The sequence below is a fragment of the Aythya marila genome (assembly GCF_965140915.1).
Source record: "Aythya marila genome assembly, chromosome: 1".
In the NCBI taxonomy this organism is placed as follows: Eukaryota; Metazoa; Chordata; class Aves; order Anseriformes; family Anatidae; genus Aythya; species Aythya marila.
In genome coordinates this window covers 15,101,740-15,123,490 of record NC_139042.1, presented here as the reverse complement: position 1 = coordinate 15,123,490, position 21,751 = coordinate 15,101,740, and the positions used below count along the sequence as shown (strand labels likewise).

At 34.9% G+C, this 21,751-nt stretch overlaps 1 protein-coding gene across 2 annotated transcripts in view; it reads right to left on the bottom strand.

The window, feature by feature from the left end:
• DYNC2H1 (dynein cytoplasmic 2 heavy chain 1) overlaps nucleotides 1-21,751 on the bottom strand; it is a 171,613-nt gene that overhangs the window by 18,960 nt on the left and 130,902 nt on the right. For both annotated transcript variants that reach the window (XM_082774619.1, XM_082774620.1), the window contains 2 exons: nucleotides 18,539-18,748; nucleotides 15,223-15,312 (listed from right to left, as the gene is read on the bottom strand). In XM_082774619.1, the coding sequence (XP_082630745.1) occupies nucleotides 15,223-15,312; nucleotides 18,539-18,748 (300 nt within the window). The remainder of the gene's footprint in view (nucleotides 1-15,222; nucleotides 15,313-18,538; nucleotides 18,749-21,751) is intronic.

Genomic DNA, 21,751 nt, shown 5'->3' with positions numbered 1-21,751 from the left:
TTTATAATTGCTACTTGAAATGGTCTACATAAAGCAGAAGACATAACTCATTTACATTGTTTAATAAATATTTAAGACAAATATTTAAATATTTAAATATTTAAGATTTAAATGTGTTGTGGGTTAACTCCCATAGGCATCTCAGGACCACAAAGCCACTTTCTCCCTCCCCCCCAGTGGGATGAGGAAGAGAATGAGGAGGGTATAAGGGAAAAAACTCATGAGTTGAGATAAAGGCACTTTTAATAGGTAGAGCAAAAGCTGCATGTGCAGGCAGAGCAAGGTAACGAATTCATCCACTACTTGCCATCGGCAGGCAGTTGTTCAGCAGTTTCCAGGAAAGCAGGGCTCACTACACTTAATAGTTACTTGTGAAGACAAACACCATAAATCTGACCGTGCCATCTTCCTCCTTCTTTCCTCCAGCTGTTATTGCTGAGCACAATCCCATATGGTATGGGACATCCCTTTGGTCAGTATGGGTCTGCTCTCCTTGCTGTGTCTCCTCCCATCTACTCACTGGCAGAGCAGCAGAAGAAGCAAAAAGGTTCTTGACTCATGTAAGCACTGCTCAGCAACAACTAAACCATTGGTGTGTTGTCACCACTATTTTAATAAGAAATCTAAAACAGAGCACCGAACTAGCTAATAGAAAGAATATAATTCTATACCAGTCAAAAAGAGTGTTAAATTCAATAAAAATTATCAGGTTTTGAAGGGGAGGAAGCTTAGGCTGAGCTGTGGAAAGACTGAAGTAAAGTTTCTTGAAAAGGAGAACTCCTTAACTATTTAGCTATATCGTTTCCCTCTCCTACCCCCACTGCAACAAAAATAAACGTTGTCTTCGTTTGTCAGAATGACTTCTTATTGATCTTGGACGGCCATGCACCATTTCAGTCTGAGGTGCCTTCTTCCATCACCACTTCAGCAGAAAACCTTGCTTTTCATGACAGGTAGGCCAAAATAATGCATTTGTCACTTGCCAGCTGGATTACAACACTATCATCAGCACCAAGGTGGTGTAAAATTTAGCTAATCACCCCTTTGTGGTTCAGGCCATGATCTCCCAACTGCCTCCTCCCTCCCACTGCCTGTAGTATGGTCTTTAGCGGGTTTGCTGCAACTGAGGATTCAGTTTTCATCTTCAGAGCAGTTATAGCCAAGATCTAAATTCACTGAACACAGTATTCACCATATGAACTAACAATACAGCTTTTGTTCGCTGTGTTATATCTGACAGTTAATAAAGTCTAGGAAAATGCATATGAAAGCTGAAATCAAAGCACTATTGATAAACAGCATTTAGCTACGAAACAAAATTAAATGAATCCCGAGTCTGTCTTGGGAATGGTATATAAGTTATTTTTAAAAGTAAATTCCCATTATATCAATAATTACCTGTATTCCAGTAATGTGGTCTAGAAGTCTGAAGATCCTAACACCAAAAGCATTTATATCACACGCACATACAAAAAAAATCTGTAATACACTCTTCTTTTTAACTGTTAAATTAACACTATTTTAATATTTCCCAAATGTTTCTCGAAATGTTACTGTTACATTAAGTGAGAATTTAAGTTTGATCTGTCCACAACAGATTAATATAGGATACGATGATTAGAAATATAGTATCAAAGTTTATCAACAGTACCCAAAAAGCTTTGCAAAGCAATTCGTATCAGAATGTTTCAATATTTCAGTTAAGGTGAGTTTCTGTTTTGTATAATAAAAGGAATTTATTTATTTATTTATTTTGCCACAATAAATCTGTATGCACAGTCTCAGGTGGTTCAAATACTATTTTTTTCACGTAACTTGACATCCAATATCTATTCCATTTTCAGGAAGAAGTCTTTCTTATCTTCTATAATCCCAAAGCAAACTGAGCACTTCTTACTGAGCAGTGGAAGGAATAAAGAGGCTGATGGATTTTCACATTATCGTTTATGCAATTTTAGGCTCATCACAGTACTCCTTAACAACGAATCAAGTACTTCTCCTTCACCTGTTTTAATTCATTCTGATTATATTCTCTTCTACACTATTTTTCCCTTGCTGTGATCCCAGAAGAGATTTTTTTTTTTGGGGGGGAAAGAGAAAACAATATAAATCACTACAGAAGTGATTTCATTTTTTGTGCCTAAGCAGAAAATTGTATTCAGTATTAGCCAGGAACTGCATATAGTACAATTTTGTTTTTCCACTAGTTTTAGAGGGAAAGTTTTAGATTCAAAGTTACTAGGGAAAAAATGCAGCACTGTGGATTAGTTTGACAGCAAACGATGTTGAGTAACTCTTGAGTAAGTGGCATACAATTTGTCCCCTTGAGGTAATTTTTTTGTATGTGAAATCCTTGAGCTGTTGTAATTATTCTTTATTAATTGAACACATGAACACTGCAGAATTTCAGGTATAGGTTAAGGTGTTGGCACACACTACATTTTGAATGGTAAATCACAACGGAATTTAGTTTGGAGACTTAATTTATTTTGGTTTTGGATTTCAATATGCTACTTTGGAGCATACAGACCAAAATCGCTGTTTTGCTTTAAATACTATTTCTTCATTTCAGTTTGACATGCCTCAGAAGCTCCATGTTTGTTCAGGGAGTCTGAATGCTAACACAGCAGCACAGTGTAGAGCATAAAATTTCTGAGTCCATTAGCATCAACATGCGAGCTAACAATGTGCCAGAAGCAGATGTGCACCAAGGCATGGCTGAGGGAAACATTAGCAAAGGCAAACTCATTCTAGTTACTGTATTAATTAATTTTTATCAAAACAGGAACTTAACTTTCCAGTGGGTTGCAGATTCCTACATAAAAAAGGAATACCAAAATGATTGCCCTGCATAAGGGCTGGGACATCATTCTAACAAGTTGATGATCAACATATGCCCAAAATACCTACTGTCAGCTATGTCCTACATGATCAGTAAACACAGACTATGGTCCTACTTCTTATCTTCACTGATAAGAAGTTGCAGGACTCAGGAGACGGTCACACATAACGTTTATTTGCAGATAACAGACAAGACTGCCTACCATAGTGCAAGACCACAAGGTGAGTCTTAATTCCTTTGCAGAGCTCTGGAGTAGGGATGCTGAAGTGTATGCAGTTTTGATGGTAATAGCATGGCTGTACAGAATACTCAGTGTACTTGGCACTGTCAGTGATGGGATGCACAGCAGTAACTTTTATAGTACCACCTTGAAGGCTATGTTATGATAAAGAGAGCCAACAGAGAGATGCTTCCTTTGCTCCAGTTCATTTTCTCTGGTGAACATCTCATGAGATACAGATTCTCCATTAAGCATGTCCCTCACAGTTCTTGTTCCTCTTCAGAAATAATGACTCCTTGGGCTGCAGTCATTATTCCCTTGGATTTTTTTTCTATGTGTTTACCAGAGTCATTTGTTTTGTTAACACCTTCTCTGGAGGCTGCCAAAATTCAAAGAAAATCTCTTGACCGTGCCTGTGTAATGGAACTCTTCTGTATTAGTAACTATTAAGCCTGACCATACTCTCATGTATGTACACTAGGATTATCAGACATACTAAAGCAACCTAATCAGAAATTGTTTAACTGTGTGGGGTGCATACCCCAAAACACACAACAGTATAAAAGCAAACAAAGAAAACTATTTTTCTACAAAGAAAAGGAGATCACAGAACAGAAGCTGTGTCAGATGCAGCCCCAGTGTTAAGAAAGGAACCACATGGTAGCACAGTCATGTTGTGACACTGCGTCCTGCGACGCACCACATCAGCTCATGCTAATGCTGCCCGCACTCCACTGAGCAGAGCTCTGCAACCTGGGATTCCTGCTCAGACTATCAAGACATCTGTTTAACCAAAAACAACTTTGTGTAAACACAGTGATTAAGATTTTTATATTTTTTTACAGTATCACAGAATCAAGAATAATTAGAGTTGGAAGACCCCAGTAATTTTCTGGTCCAACTGCCCACCCTGAAAGAAGGACTGGGCTGCTCACAGGCTTTATCAGTGATATTTTAAATATCTACAATGACAGAAATTCTGCTATCTTCTCTGGCTCACCTGTTCCAGTGTCTGACCACCCTCACCACAACTTCTTTCTTTCAAATGCTTAACCAGAGTTTCCCTTTCTGCAAATTCTGTCCGTTTTATCATGGCTGATCTTACTAAGTGCCACTATGTATGTCTAAGCAATACATGAGACATTTTAAATTTTCAGGGCATGTAACTAGCTATACCACTATTGAATATTTAACATTTATGAGAGACATGCAATATTGAAGTGGTACAAATCAAGTGTATATTCCTTAGAACAGATTTGACATTTGAAAAAAAAAAATATATATATATATATATTTTTTTTTAATTAAGAACTTAGCTGATTCATTAGACAATCGTCTTTGAGGCACTGATTAGATTACCCCTTCAAAAACAGATCACATCACAGTACTGAAAAAAAACAACAACAACAAAAAAAAACAAACAGTACCTTGTGCAAGATTTGTTGGTGTTGCAGTTAAAAATAATTTTTAAATGAAATGCGTAAGATCTCTTAAAAGGCATAGTGGAGAGGTTCTAAATTTTAAAATTGCATAAGAATTTAAGTTGGAAGGGGCTGCTGAAAGTCATCAGATCAAACCCCTGCTCAAAGTAGGGCCAACTTCAATGTCACAGTAGATTGCTCAGGGCAATGTCTACTCTAGTTCCATATATTTCCAAGGACAGCAACATTTCTTTTTATATACTGAGCAGCCAAAAACTGGTCAAATTCTTCAGATGTGGTTTCAAAAGTGTAGAATAGGAAAAACTAATACATGTCCTTGACCTTTAACAGGTTCCTTAAGAATTTTGCATTTCTATGATATCATGATATCAAGGATGGTGCATATTTTTAATAAATGTATGGCTAATAAGCAATGCATAATTCTATTTCTGTTATTCTAATATGTTTTACTTGATGGGTTCTTCTGTTAATATATTCAAACCATCAATTTTTACTTTCTCAGTCTGATGAGAATGAAATACACAAATACACATAACCGAATAAATCTTTTTTTTTTTTCTAGCTTGATAAGCTACATATCTGAATAACAAACAGTATTTGTTTTAATTCTGAATTATTTACTGCATTTTACCAACTATGTAGATAATTTCAGTTGATTAAATTTATCATACAGGATCATGAAATATTAGACATGGTGTTGAAAATGGTAATTACAGAGGGCCTGCAATAAAATACATTGTCCCTATAAGGAAAATCATATACAATGCTACAGACCTGATGGGAATTTTGAAACTCAAGCCTAGATGTAGAAAACAGATTCCTCAGTGGATCATAAATCCTAGTTCAGAGGTGACTGTGGAATTAAAAATACAAAAATATTACTGCCTGCAAATGTGCTCTTACTCATTCTCCTCCAGGAAGGGCAAACATTCTAAATTATTTGCTAATTATATTATTCTGTTGAATAGACTGAATACTACACTCCCTACTAAAGACCATCAAGGGTTTTATCCTTCCTGCCTGTAAGCATCTCTTAATGGGATTCTAACCTTCCCATCAGACTTAAGAACTCTTTTCCTTTGACTCAATCTTTTGTCTTTTGTCTTTTTTCCTCAATTATGTACCTTGCTGAACATTCAGTGACACAGACCACACAAAGAAGAACACTACTAAGACCAAAAATAAAAAATAAAAAAAATAAAAGAAAGGAAAGAAAATGCAAAGGTACAAAGGAATGCCTTTGTGTTTATCCATGTTTTAAAACATAAAGATGATAACAGTGTGGCTAAATGCACCTACAACTTGCACCGGTTGCTTCATTTGAAAATGAATTCTCAAGAGTAAAACTACTGCATGCAAAACAGATAAACAATGATTTAAACAAAAATGACTCCCATGAAATTCTGCTTTTATTTCAGCAGCTAAATTCCAAATGGCAGCTCTGAAACTTTAAATCATTTTTTATATTTCTATAGGAATACAATATGAAACTTTGCTATCATTTCAAATTCACTTACGTGGAATACCCTTCACAAAGAAAGATGAGTTAACATATAGGTACATTTCTGCCTTCCTCCAAAGAAATGTCAAAAAGACTGCTATTTAAGGATGATGTTTGCTTGTGGAATGGCAATGTTTGTCTTAGAAAACTGGCTTATGCTAGATAAATATATATATACATATATAAATATATATCTGCAAATGTTATTTGAGTAGTAGTTATATCATGTTACCAATGATCCTGATGGATTAAAATCTCAAATTAAGAAATGAAATATTTTGTTTATTTCATCAAACTGCCATGAAAAAATCTAACTACTTTTTAGTTTCAAAGCTGTCATTACAGTAAGAAAAATATTTCTGAGTATGTATGACTATGAAATCAAAATTATAAATTAAGCAACAGAGGATTTTGAATAGATTGCTAAATACTAGTAGACCCAATATGTGTGGCAATAGGGTGGTAATCAGAAGAACAAGTTACTGCAACTGAATTGCCTAGAAGAAAGAAAAGCAGATTTAGGGAATGTACCTGCAAATTGATGTATTAGCATGTATTGCATGTTTCTCATTTACTAATGGCCAGAATTTAATATTACCAATGTTTTGACAGCATTGGAGAGAGAATCATTTTCACATGCAAATGATAATAACATCTTCTTCTTCCACTTGTATTATAATTAACCTTTTTTTTTGCTTGATCTTTTGTTAGACTAGTCTATCCGTTTTATTCTCTTCTTTGTATTTTGCAGCTCAGCTTTGTCCATGATGAAGGAAGCAGATATAGTGAAAAACAAGTTATTCAAAATTGAACAATCTACACTTTAATTTCTATCGATTTAAATGCATACAGTTTATTTATATTTATCATTTTATCTGTTCGCATTTTTTCCTGTATTGTGGAAATGTATCTTGCATCTTAAAGAGAAAAATCAGTAAATGCTGTTTATTTTATTAGATTTAATAAAGTATATAAACTACATCTTTAAATCATATACATATATATGACCCAGTTTCTTGTAAATTATGGAGTATATAAAGAGTAACTTGCACCTATAGGGTGGAAAAAAAATAAAAACACTAAATCTAGGGGGTTATTTAAACTGAGACATTTAAAAAAGGAAAAATAAAAACAACATTTAATTTCTTAGAATGTGCATAGAAACAATAACTTGCCGTTTTCTTTTTTATGCAACACACAAGTCTTTTTGTGAGTGATCACCTTTTGCAATCAATTTTCTACAGTCAGAGAGCTGAACTACTGTTTAGTGGTATGATAAAGGATGCTGTTCAAACTTCTGCTTACAAGGTAGTATTTAATAATGAAAAAAGAATAGCCATTCTCATAAAGCATGCTTAGAATTGAGAACTTAATCAACATGAGTTGAATTCTATTGAAACAGATTACATTGCAAAACATTTAAGGCTGAAGTTCAGAGAAAAGCTCATAACTTGTGAAAGTCTCACTTAACAGAGGGTCTACATTTCATTACAATTGAGCTTCAATGACTCACAATGAAAGCAAACAGCATGCAAGTTGAGATATCTTTTCCAATGCTGCTTTTTAAAAACTGTTTTCCCGTGCATAAGACCAATATTTTTTCCCAAACTTGGGATAATTCTTGCTCATTGACAAACAAAAAAATATTTCCATTTAAAACTGCATTGTTTGTAGATTTAGTGTCAAAAAGTCAAAGTAGTCTGCAAGAAAAGTTTAATTAGAAGAAACAGTGATTTCAGATATCTCTGGAAAATAAAGCCTGCAACTAGTGCACAGAGCAAAAAACAAACAAACAAACAAACAAAATTAAGGAACCCTTCCACCTCAGGCACCTATACATGATCTGTGAGGATATGAACTCTCTGAACATAAAAAAACGCTTCAGCTTCCTTGGAAGCTGGACCTTATTCCAGTGGACAACTTCCTTTGACCTGTAATAATTTGATACTTTCATCTTACATTACATGTATGTGAGGCAATTCATTGCAGCCTTCAGACCTCCAGTTTGGACAAATCACTACTACTCTATACAGGCCGCTACTAATCTAACTGAGCCAGGGATTGAAAAGGGGTAGGACGACACAACAGTAGGATCTATTGGAGCTTCAAATTTGCCTGCTTCATGAGAGAGAAAGGAAACATCTACATTTTTATTGTGGTGCTATTTCCAATTTTTACCAAGCAGATATAATTCAGAAAAAAAAAAAAAAAAAAAAAAAAAAAAGTCCTTTAAAGCTGAATCCTGTCTGATAAATTCTGAACAAAATGAAAAAAATACATTACTGAAACATGATGAGAGCTGTGGGAACCAATTAAGGCTTGGTTTCTTAGCAGATAATGTTGTAAATGCCTGTGGTTGTATTTTTGTTTTTGTGACAATTGAAAAGAAGTCAAGAAAAATAACAGGAAAATGTTAATTCTCCAGAATAAAGTGGACTCTTAGCAGCATTTTGAACTTTGATTTAAAATAATGGAATGAGTGGATTTAAAACAATATTTCTATGAGTTTTTGCATTTGAATATTAAATACTAAATCTGAAGTATTCTGCACTGTACAGATACCTGGAAAACAGCTGTTCAATTAGTGAGTGATGAGAGGAACAATGATGAGGTGGAGAATGCAGCCAATATAACCCATCAGAATCAGCTACTCCTAAGATTGTAAAAGGCAAACTATTAAGACATTGAACTATTGTCCCTGCTGCAAAATCCACTAAGGCAATTTATCAGAAGAAACTCTGAAATGCTATGCAAACTAAGCAGGATACTTAAAGGGGTATAGGACTTATGGAGTGCCAGGGTAGGTGAATTTGGGGAACACAACAGTTCTGACATTGTACAGGATTTATTACAAGATACTTAGGGGTAGAAGCAAAGATGTGGAAAAGGGGCAATCAGAGTGGATAACGAATGAAAAAGAATGGGATCACCAGAGTTTGTCCTGTCCTGTCCTGTCCTGTCCTGTCCTGTCCTATCCTATCCTGTCCTGTCCTGTCCTGTCCTATCTTATGCTCTAACTTAATTATTTTTTCTGCAAGTATATTTTCTGTTTGCAGAGAGGGAACCCACTAATAAACTTCAAGCCATACCAGCCAGTAAATAGGATGAGAGGTCTGGGAGCACCTCCTGCCCTCCTTCTGCTCACAGAGGCTACCCCTTCAGGACCCCCCTGCTACCAAACCCTTGCCACATAAACTCAACACAACAGAACATGTTTAAAGGATTCTGTTCTCCCTTCAAATATCCTGAACCACACACCAGGGTGCCAGCTCAGCATCCTTTTCAAAGATACAGTCTCTAATAATGTAATGTATTAACAGAGATGTTATTCATGTGCAATGAATTACTGTTCAGCCATAGGGTGTTTTTTGCTTTGAAGCGGCATTCCCTTACTTTCCCTTCTCTTACATTTGTTTTGCTGTTATGGCAACAGCTGTTCAAACAGACCCATATATATATTTTTTTCCTCCCTCATATCTTTTAGTAGGTCACATCACAGAAAACCAGGGCCTCTTGAACTAAAATGGAAGACTAGTATATAATGAACAAAAATATTAGCAGACCAGCCCATGTATCACCATCGTGAACAGTGCAAAACTGTGCTATAGAAATTTCTCAGATGACAAGTCACCACAAGAAAGACAGATAAGTAAGGTGTTGCAATAAAAACAAAATGTTGTTAACCAAATTCATTCGTTGTGTAAATTTAAGCTTACAGCTGTAATATCTATTCAAACTGACAATTTGTAAGATACAGAATAATATATGCTTTAATCTTAATTTAACTATTTAGTACTAGAGTCCTAGAATTTTTATAAGATTGGAGAAAAATGTATGGATCCAACAGCAACAAATGCAGTGAATAATGATTTCAAAACATCTTCCACTGGGAATTCCCATGTCAGTTTAGATTTACCTTGTGTTTCAAAAAAGCCTTTGATGCTCACTTTATCTCACTTTTTTCTAACAAATTAAGCTTTTCCAGGAAGCTATCACTAGCAGCCTCTCCAAATTTTAAAACGTCTTCTCAAAGAAACCAAGACATTTAACTAGATATAAAAGAAATCTATTTTTCTCCCCATTCTATTCCTCAGAGTTTATGTGCATATCATCTACTACTGCATTAAGCCTGATTTATAGGCTGGTCCTGAGTTCTTTAACTCAGTGAAAATGGAAAGGACTTGACTTCTTCAGCTTTCTAAGAACAGATTTTCTGCCTGTTATTGGTGAATGAAAATTGAACCTCTTTGCCTAGATGCCTTGGGTGTGAAAAAAGAATCCTGTGTCCTTTTTTTTTTCTTTTTTTTTTTTCTTTTTTTTTTTTTTTTTGCTTTGTTTCGCTTTCAGAAGAAGTGAAATTAAGCTCTGTATTTAGCTGTTCAAGAAACAAAAAGTATGTTTCAATTTGTTGACCTGAAACGTTTTTGTTTTTTTTTAAATGTTGACATTCTTCTCACATTTGCATGGGACTGTGTTTTGCCTCATAGTATCTGTACTTCTGAGTGTCTTCTCTCTTTTCTCTTCTGCTGATATCTATAGCCATGAAAAGATATTATCTTAAGACTGGGATAGACTTCATTTCCATTGTACACTGATATATATTATTGCTGAGCTACAACCACGTACCATGAGAGAGGCAAACCACAGAATATATTAAAGATGCCACTATGAGGAAACTAGAACTATAAGGACCACAAATAAATCACTGTAGACAGACAAGCTGAAACAGAATTTTGTTCAATGTCAGCTTTGCTAGTTTTAATTATTCAGAACACTTCATTTTACAAGAATAAATATTCAATACACAAAATTTCTGCTCTAATTTAGAGGAAAAGCTAACATCCAAATATTGAACCTCCAAATGCTAAAAATCATCTATTTCCATCAGCTCAGTCATCAAAGCATAATACAATGCAAATATGCCTACGTAGCATTTTGTATATACCAATTTGTTCATTTGTTTATATGGGAAAATTTCCTTTAAAAATAAAAAATAAAAATCTTTTACTGAGTGAATTCAGATCTGAGAAAATGAAACACCTGCTATTTTTCTGCCTGTTGTTATATAATGCTCTCAGAACATCTCTACGCTTCTATAAATTCTGCTATAACTATTCTACCATCTGCTCTATATTTTGGGTTCCTCCCCATCCCCATTCAATTTCTGTAACAAAGCAGATGCTTTTATTTTCCATACTGGCAGCAAACATCTTGACAAGGCAGCCTTTAACTAATGCCCTAAGTATAGACTTACTGCATCCTTAGCAGATGCAGATGTTCAGTACCACTTCCATGTTTCCATGTCTCCTTTTACCTCTTGAAGTACTAAATCAAACTGTATCAAATGGTGAAGGTAGAAGTCATTATCTTATAGTGAATAAAATATAGCAAGGTATGAGTAACTATGAAGAAGAATGTAATGATGGAGTTGGTCATATAAAACTAAACTAATCCAAAAAATGGGGCCTTCATTGTAATATAAATCTGAAGATGATTTTCAGAATGATGAGAACATCCATTTCTCTTTATTAAATTCCTGAAAAACTAAAGTTATAGTTAAAAAATGATTAATTACAGTTATAAAATTAATAATGAAAAGTCAGGGGAAAAAAAGGAAAGCTAATTAAAAAATGATTAAGGCTAATCAAAATCTTGGTGTAATATGCATAAAAATGAATTGGAATAACATTTAAGGAAAAAGATTATTCAACTTAAATGCTTAATTAGAAATAATCTACATTCTCTGGTAAAATTCAGCAAAAATAAAAACACAGAAATTTAGATGTGATCTGACTAGAAGCTTGAGAAGCAAAACAGCCTGGTTAAGAAATGCTTCAAATAAAACAGTATTATATATTTGACATCATAAAATCATATCAAAAAGATAATAGTCGGTATCCGTTCATCTGCCACTATTTTCTGTTGTTGCTAACAAAAAAAAACAAAAAAAAACAACATAATTCACTGCTTATGAATAAAATTAAATATCTACTGTAAAAGTCTGCCTTAATAATCTGTCCCTCCCTTAACAGTAAATAGGTTTTTAAAAATTGTAAACACTTTAATCATAACAGCTTTACAGAAAAACAAGTAATTCAAATGCCCAACATTGTCAGCATTTTGAACAATAAGAAAGAAATATTATTATCATGGTAATAAAATGCAGTGCATTTGTTAATAGTTGGCTGAAGTAACATAGGCAAAATTTTGGAATATGCTTGCTTGAAAACCATCTATTGCTGTTGCTTACCAGTAATTTCATTCTGTTACACTGTGCTACATTATCTGCACTTTGTACAGGGAGGTGTACTCCACACACAAGCTTATGCTCTAATCTTAGGTTTCTACTTAAAGAAAACTCACGGAGGTAAAGAAAATCTCATGCTACTTGGTCACAACCAAATAAAGCTAGAAGTCATTAACTGTGAGGTACTTTTGAAGGATTATGAGCATCAGTCAGAGTCAGAACCAGCAACAAGTGATGCTTTTTTTTCTTTAATAATAATGAATACTATGTCCCAGTTTGAATGTACGACCAAGTAACACCTGAACATGCACTATTACTTATTGCTATAATTTTTTACACTTTATTGTTTGTAATTTGAGCCTTTTTGAGCCTGAGGAAAAGATTAAGAAAAAGTAAAGCCAAATGAAATGGTTTGCATAACAAGAATCTTATGAATACTTTGGAAACATCCAAATCAATAATTTCTTTAGAAAAACGTAAGGCCTAGAAAACACGTTCCCCTCTAATCTTCCTTCTAAATATGACAGTCAACATTAATGTTCACAGAAATACGTTTCATATTGTATTGTATACAATATGAATATTGTACAGTATTCATACTTTATTACTAAAGGTCTAACAACTGCTTTCTATTTTTCACCTGGAGATAATAGAAGACCTTTCACTCCTGAAGAAACTTTCCTCTATCTATATATCCACAATACTGAAATATGTTTCCTTTGACACCACCCCTCATGGCATTCTTCTGGATAACTTGCCCAAGGTTCACCTTACAAATCTGGCTGGCAGCCGATCACTGTCGGTGCTCCCCAGGGCTTAATTCTAGACCCAGTCCTGTTCAACACTTTTATCAGTGATCTGGATGCATGAGTGGAATGCATCCTCAGCAAGTCTGCTGATGATACTAAGCTGCAAGGTGCTGCTGTCTCTCTAGAGGTATGAGAGGCCTCACAGAGGGATCTAGATAGACTGGAACATTGGACAATCATCAATGGCATGAAGTGCAACAACAAAGGTAAATGCTGTGTTCTGCAGCTGGAACAGGGTGGTGCCAGACAGATACAGACTGGGAGATGAGGATGGAGAGCAGCTCAGAAGAAAGAAGAAAGGGCTGCCCTGTGTACTGGGTCTGGCTGGAATGTTAACTTTCCCGGCAGCAGCCCATACAGTGCCGTACTCTGTACTTGTAGCTGGAACAGCAGTGTTATCACACCAGTGTTGTGTCTACTGCTGAGCAGCAGTGGAACAGCATTGGGCCTTTCTCTAACCCTCCTAGGGGGTGGGCAAAAAGGTGAGGAGAGAAACATCACTAGGGCAGCTGACCTAAACCAATCAAAGGGATATTCCATACCATGTGGTGTCACACTCAGCAATAAAAGGTGGAAACAGGAAGAAGAGGGGAGGGGTGGGCTCTCGTTGAGAAGACGTCGGTCCTCCTCTCGAACACCGGCTGCGTGCGTTGAGGCCTTGCTTCAAGGACGTGGTCAATCATCGCTCATTTGTGGGAAGTAGAGAGTAATTTCTTTCCTCTGCACTTCCATATAGCTTTCATTTATTTTGTTTGTTTGTTTTCCTCCCTTTTTTCCCCTTTCCCTTTTATTTCCCCTTAGTTAAATTGTTTAGTTCATGGTAGTCTTTATTTAATTATTATAATTATTTCCCTTTAATTAAATTATCCTTATCTCAACCCGTGAGTTGTTCTTTGCTTTACTTCTCCCCCTCCTTATCTAAAGGAGGGGGAGTGAGAGAGCGGTTGTGGGGTTTAGCTGCCCAGCACGGTAAACCCACCACACCCTGGCAGCCAAGAGGGCAAACCGCATTGTGGGATGTATTGAACACAGCCTGTCAGAAGAACACAACCAGTCAGAAGAGGTAATTCTCACACCATATTTAGCATTGGTGTGGCCTCACTTTGAATACTGTGTGCAGTTCTGGGCTCCACAATAAAAAAGAAGGTATGTTAAGGTGCTTCAAAGCACACAGAGGGCCCCAAACCTGGTAAAAGGGCAGGAAGGCATGTCCTGCGAGAACAGGCTGAGAACCCTTGGGGTGTCCAGTCTGGAGAAGAGGCCGAGAGGCAGCCTTGCTGCTCCCTGCAGCTCCCTGAGGTGGGGAAGCACAGAAGGAAGTGCCGTTCTCTGCTCCCTGGGAACCACTCTCAGGATGTGTGGAAATGGCACAAAGCTGCACCACGGGAGGTTCAGACTGGACGTGAGGAAAAATTTCTTTACTGTGAGGTTGCTCAAACACTGGAACAGGCTTCCTAGTAAGGTGATTGATTCCCCATGCCTGTCGGGGTTCAAGAGGCATTTGGATAATGCCCTTATTATTATGCTTTAATTTTTGGTTAGCCCTGATGAAGTAGCCAGCCAGTTGGACTCAATGATCTCTGAAGATCTCTTCCATCTAAACTATTCTAAACTCTAAATTCTCAAAATCGTCTTCTTCATTGTCAGATTCTTGACTGATAAAGTTGTTGTAAGACTCTGCACTGTCTGTTATATCCCCTTGTAAAACTGGGGGATGCAGATGTTAACTTTATTTGCTTTGAAAACTAGTTTTCTCTTAATTTGTACATTACCTCTATTGGAATTGCTTTTCTTTATACACGTTTCTCCAGCAGACCAAAGAGTGTGTCTTTACTTAGATACATTCAAGTATCTTTTTGTCCCACAGTTCATCAGAAAGACTAATGACTAAAATCTAAAGTGCAAGTCTATTGTGAAGTAAACACCACCATTACTCTATCTGGTAAACTGTGTGTGTGTTAAGTTAATGACTTCAAATTGATTTGTCTGCTGTCTCCACGTATCTCATCCATCTTCACATTTCAACATGCCTTTTCATACAGCTGCTAAAACTCTTTCCGATTCAAGTTTGGAAAGGCCTACTGCAATGCGATGTCCATAACATAATATACAGTGTCACTGAACAGCAGCATACAGAAGTAAAATGACTCTTTAAAATTACCTGTATAGCAAGTGCTCGAGCTACAAGGCTTCTGAGATACTGTAAAGGATCTTCTGGACCTTCCCACTTGCTTTGCCAGGCGAGGGGACACTAAAATAAAAAATACACTTACTGAAAGTACTTCCAAAATTATTTAATTTTAATCTAGCAATCTGAAGGAAACCAAATAATCTGGAAGTAAAATATTTCTATAAAGAAAAAAAAGCAATACAAGTAATTGATCAAAGCGTATAACCAGTAATAGGAAGCTCTTATTTTTGCAAATTCTTTATGTGGCCCACAAAGACACACTGCTGATGGAGAACTTACAAGACACTCTACTATTCAAACAAGAAACATCAGCAGAATGCACAAACACTTCAAAAAGGCCTAAGTTTATCATTTCTCTGAAGCCATAATATGATCTTTTCAGCTGCAGCCACACATTCCCATTCCTTTGCTGCTGCCTTCTCATACAAGAATATGCAGGTGTGTGGCTCTGGTAAAGTGAATCTTCATACAATTCCTCTACATGATAACTTATTTATGATCTTAAAGAGCTTGTAGAAAATGACCCAAGAACAAAATCCTGAAAGATTTCAACATACAAATTTCTAATTGACTTAAAAAGAAAACCTTGAAGCATTGTTTGGTTAGAAGAACAAAAGCATTTATTATACCAATTCCACAGGCATCTATAAAGCACACCGAAATTAACGCTGCAAGATTCTTCTACTTAAAAGAGAATTAGTGTATATCATTACTTGGTGAATACTGCACAATACTCAAGATGTTGAACGTCTCAGTTTATACTGGTTAAATTTGCAGCTGCATTTTCAAGGAGGTTCCCAATGTAACTGCATATGTGTTGAACAGATTTTCAAAATCTGACCACAGAAGTTCATAAAAAATATATCTTCCAAACTATCTTTCACATCTATGAAAATATCTATGAACAATAATAATGAATTGATAAACTAGAATACATACGGAAAAAGTATATAAAGTAGGTTAGCTGCAAACTTTTTTGCAAAACTATGATTTTTCAGAATAGTAAGCACTATCTTTCCATTTTTGCAGACTCTTGCTAGATATTTACAGACAGCTCCTCTATCTGTCATTTAGAAGGCATTCAACTTAGATTGCTAATATACCACTCCAAGTTCTCTTAGTATAAAAGAGCTTAGCTAATTATTAGTATGGAAACATATTTGAGATATATATTAACATAAGTAAATGCATAAATAAAGAACATTGTTGAAACCATTAGAAATCATACATTTATTGAGTTTCAAACTTTCATTCATATTCTAGCAGCTTCTTCAGGTGCTATAATCTTAAAAGAACTGCAATCATGGTTCTTTTAAAATTTATTTTTTTGTAAATAGGCCTTTATGAACCAATGCATGATCACATTAAATGAAACAAGAACTGTGTATAGAAAATACATTAAACGAATCACTTTAAGATGATAAATATACTGAGGTCTATCTGCCATGGTTATATGAAACTAAAATTAGTCTCTCTGGAGGGCTGCTGAAAAGGTTGCTTTATGATCACAATCCAACAAAGTGATCTGTGTCAAGGTAAATGGGTAAGTATGCAGATGAAACACTTTGTTCATATCAGGAAGCATTGAATTGATATTTGAGAGGGATAAAAACACTGAATTTTTAAGTACATTTTTGTGACAGTGATTGGCTTCATGGTTCCTGCTGTTTCCAATATAAGTGTGTAACTTAAGCACACAAGGAAGCCATATTCTTGCTCAGTAACAAGAAATGTAACTGTAAATACTAAAAAACGGCCATTACATGTATCATTTGCATTCACTGTGACTTGATCTGTAGCACCAATTTCTACTACACAGTCAAAACGTGTTTAAAAAGGCAATGAGATTGCTAACACGAAAATGTTAATTTGTTCAAATTGTATTGCAATTTTGCTCACAAATGCTATCTTGTTGATCTAAAAAGACAAAGAATTTAATTATTGTTTTAATTAGAAATTTGACAGATCAACAAATACATAACAATACTTGATAAAGTACTTGTTCCGCTCATGAAGATAAACAAAATATGTTAGTAGGGACTACTTTTCATTGTAGGGGCAGTCTCAATATCTATGCATTAGCAACTGACAAACTGCTGCAGGTGAAAAAAACCACTGAGTTTCACATCAATGTTTGACTATCTTTGGATTCATTCCATTTGGACTATTTTTCTATTAATGACAGTGTGTGTAAATTTGCATTCACTAATTGTACTTGCTTATAAACATAACCAGTTTGATACCAGAAAACATGGAGAAAATGTGCAAATTTTTGATACTTTTCTAATATGAAGAATATAGGGTGAAATTATATTTGGTATGATGGCTGCAACTGGTCTGGTGTGATATGGAAAAAATCCATATTGAATAAATGCAGAGTGTGAATAGTGATTATGACTGCAGTACAACTTACATTTTAAGAAACTTTAAAAGTAGAGAAAAGGGACAGATTTACATGTTTTACTGGCTAATATATTCAACTTATCTAGCACAATTTGGTATTTGAAATGGAAATACTATTTAGCAACTTCTAATCTTATCGGATTTGTTCTTAAGAGAAAGCTTGATGCAAGTGTAATAGACTCAGAAGCTTCTGCAAATACTTGAAGCAATATTCTTCTGTGTTTAATTCAAAATAATGGTTCTGTTAGTAAGTACATTAAATATATTTATATATATAACTCTTTCACACACATATATATAAGCAACCTTTATATATACAGTTAACTGAGGGCTTATTTAATGGATAATCCTTTTTTTTAATATCAAAAAAGCATTCTGAAAACTCAATGTCATCTAGAAGGTTTCCAGATAATGAATTTACTTAGCTCCAAAAAACATGTAGCTTATCTAGCAGCAACTTGCCAACCATAAAAGCTGCACAGCACATATGCCTAAACTCCAAATCTGTAAAACAGCTTTGTTTAAATTTTTGAAGTTGCTTATGACTGCTTAATAATAGCTGTTTGTAATGTAGACAGTCATTCATTAAAGAAGACAGAAATAACCTGCTCTGTACAAAAAACATTGAATATCTTCAGACTGTAATGATTCCTCATGGTACATCTAAGAATCAGTTTTGAACTGATTATAATCACAACCTGAAAGATCCATAAAATAACAAGAATCTCTGGAAGTCACTAATTCATTTTACAGTGACAGTGACTATCAGTAAAGGAATTTAGAGCAAATGGTGACATGAAAATATGTACCAGAATTTTGTTATATTTTCTTGTTGTTAATTTTTTTCATTGCTTATAATATAAATTCATTAAAAATTACTTACCTTCTGATTTAGTAGAGCATTCGCTAGTTTTTGTACTTCAGGACTTAGTAATGAGGTACCTCTAATAACTTTACTTAAAGAAGCAAGTGACTGATGGACACTTTGCACGAGGCGAATGGCACTGAATTGTTCAAGAGTAATGAATGATGAGATTGGAGATCCTTGCTGCTCCACAGGAAGAGAAACCTTCTGATGAATCAGGTTAGAGTTCTAAAAAACACATGTGATAACCAGTTAATAAACTCAGAGATACTATTACATTATATGCCACATATTCTTTGTTAATTCATAATACTTCAAATGACTTTATGTTGTCTTCAAAGTAGTTCAGACATACCTCTTTTTTTGGATCAAAACTGTAATAATGCTTTCAATACTGTCCCTGAGATGTTCAGTAAAGGCACCATGCTTCTCAGACAACTCTGTCTACCCTATTACTTTAAAAGTACTGGGACTCCTGAAAATTCTTCATTTAGCTGAATCACTGCTTTTAGTAGTGTAGTAATACTGTGTAGTAATATAGTGTAGTAATTACTGTGTAGTAATATTTCAATATAATTATCAGTAGTGTACTCAGCATAACATGACTGCATTGGGTACTATACACCATGTTGCCAAATACAGCTTTCCCTTTGATGAAACTACACATTGATTGTATAAATTATGACACATAAAGCAAAGAACTCACACACTTCCTTCCAAAACTGGTTAATTGGATCATTGTATCTCTTAAATACAAGATATATACACAGCCATACAGTACTCTATTTTAGGTATATACAGCCTATATATTTCTTTTTCTTTTCATGTTCATTTAGTCTCTACACCTGACATTTATTATCTAGAGATAGAAGGAAATGTTTTACTCAGAAAATTACATATGGTAACAGGAAAATGGAAGCAATTGTTTCTATAATTAACATGTCTACATGAGAGAAGTGGAAACTTCAGTTACACTTCAAGACAAATCCCATCTCATGTGACAAAAACAGATCCACTGATACCAACTGATCAGCAATTTTAAGAAATGCCATCTAGCAAGTTATTCATCAAACATTAACAGATAGGGGAAAAAAGAAAACAAAACACACCACACACTCAAAACAACTGATGGATAGGAGCTGTGCAGAGGAATCTCAGTTCAATACAGCTTTTCTGTGATTCACACAGTTGAACCTGTGCTGCTGGAAGGGGACTGCCTGGAGAGGGTGTCCCTTCCTCTTGGTCTTTAATCTGGGTTCCCACCTGCCGCTGAGCCCTTGGACTCCTATGGGCTTGTGATGTGCCTTTGACAGGCTTCTGCGATGGGCCTGGGAATAGTAGGGTACAGTTAACAATACTACTAATAGGCAAGGTAAAATTTGAGCTCCACTACTTGCCATTGTCTCTCTGTGCTCCTTTGTGGGTGAGTGGATGGGTTTTATCGTATAATTTAAGAATTATTCCTCCTTAATACTATATTTTCTTAAACTTGTAATTTAGCAAATTATTGTTAAGTGAACGTAGTAGCAGAAATTACTCTGCTACAGTTTTCTAAATGTCTTGTTGATGTTTTTTTTTATTTAACTGTGCAGTGAAACCACAGCACTAGCAAAAACAATACTAAAAAGTGGGAATAGCAATGTAGAAAGTTCAGTATCAGTTGGAATGTGTTGTCTTATCTGTAGTTACGGAGTAACAGCAGGTATTTTAACAAGCTAATATGGTACATAACAGCTTTAGAACACACATCTATTTCACTAGAAAGAAAATACAGCAAATTTTACTGAATCTCCAAAATCAAATACCCACTATCTGAAAAAAGCACTTAAAAACAAAACAAACAAACAAAAAACTGTACTGAGTGACTAAAGAACTTAATCAATCTTGAAACAGTTAAACTTCCCTCAAGCACAACCAAACAGAGCGGTGATGAGGACTTCAATGGATAGAGTTTCATGGTTTACACTATGAAACAATGGACATAATCAGTTTATTTCACTATATTGAAATATTTTAAGTATTTTATGGAACAAATCTTACATAGTCAAATTTAATTAGCTTTTGTTTAGAAGACAAACATTTTCAAACCTAGCTTCCATACAAACCGCAAATACTTCTGATATAGTATTATGTATAAATCCTGAGTGACCGAGTAACTAAGACTCTGAGAGGTACTGCTGCTTTCATTTTCACTGCCATTTGTTATTACTTACTAATATTCCATTAGAGCCATTGAAAATCTAAATTTACTCATTAATTCAAAAGCATGATACCATTTTGCAAATGTTAATTCATATGCAGATTACAAAAATATATTTTAGTATGTGTTCTGAAACTGCCAGCTAGATGTGAAAAGAGGCTACACTGAATTCCATGGAATTTAAATCTTTATTGAAAAAGTCTGCAAGTCAGAAATTGAAAAAAAAAAAAATCTTAGCCTTGGGGAAAAAGTGTTTTGCCATTTCAATTTTTAGTAATAGCAATTTATATTAGATAGTAATTTATTAAAGATCAATAGTAATTTATTAATGATAAAATCAGATTCTTTCTCTTAAAAATTAGTGTTTTTCACTTTTATTCAGATGAACTTCTGAATTGTAACTGAACATCTTGCTTTCCAGAACACAAGGGATGTTTACCTGCAACATCACAGGCACTCTAAGTTTGTCAGAACCTTCATGTGCTTTTCATTTCCAGCTTATGCTGCACCCAACTACCAAACAAAAAATTGAGAAAAGCTAAATGAAAGATTAATAAAGATACTCTCCTTTGCGACTCACAGAAAAGTGAAAAATAAGTCTTCCTTCCTGAACTATGAAAAAGGTATACAACAAACATGGTTCAAAGTATAAAATACATACATAAAAGTAATGTTTTGAATTTTGTCTTTGTATGTACCCTGAAATCACAGTACCAATTGCACTTCAGTATTTTCTGAGACCATAGTTTCAGTATATAAAAACGTAATTAACTCATCTGGGATCTAGATCATATTTGATATCAATTGCTTCTTGTTTCTGTGGCACAATCTAGTTGAGTACTTCTTGTTGGAGTATTTAATTGCATAAAAAGGACAGAAAAAAAAAGACATTGCAACTTGCATGCTTTGCTCAGTCTTTCACATATACTGTGTTCATTCATGAAAAGCTTACTAAAGGAGGAGTCCTGTAAGTTCCTCAGTACTGCCTTTCACATAAGTCTCTTATAAACTGCATATTCATTTCATAACGC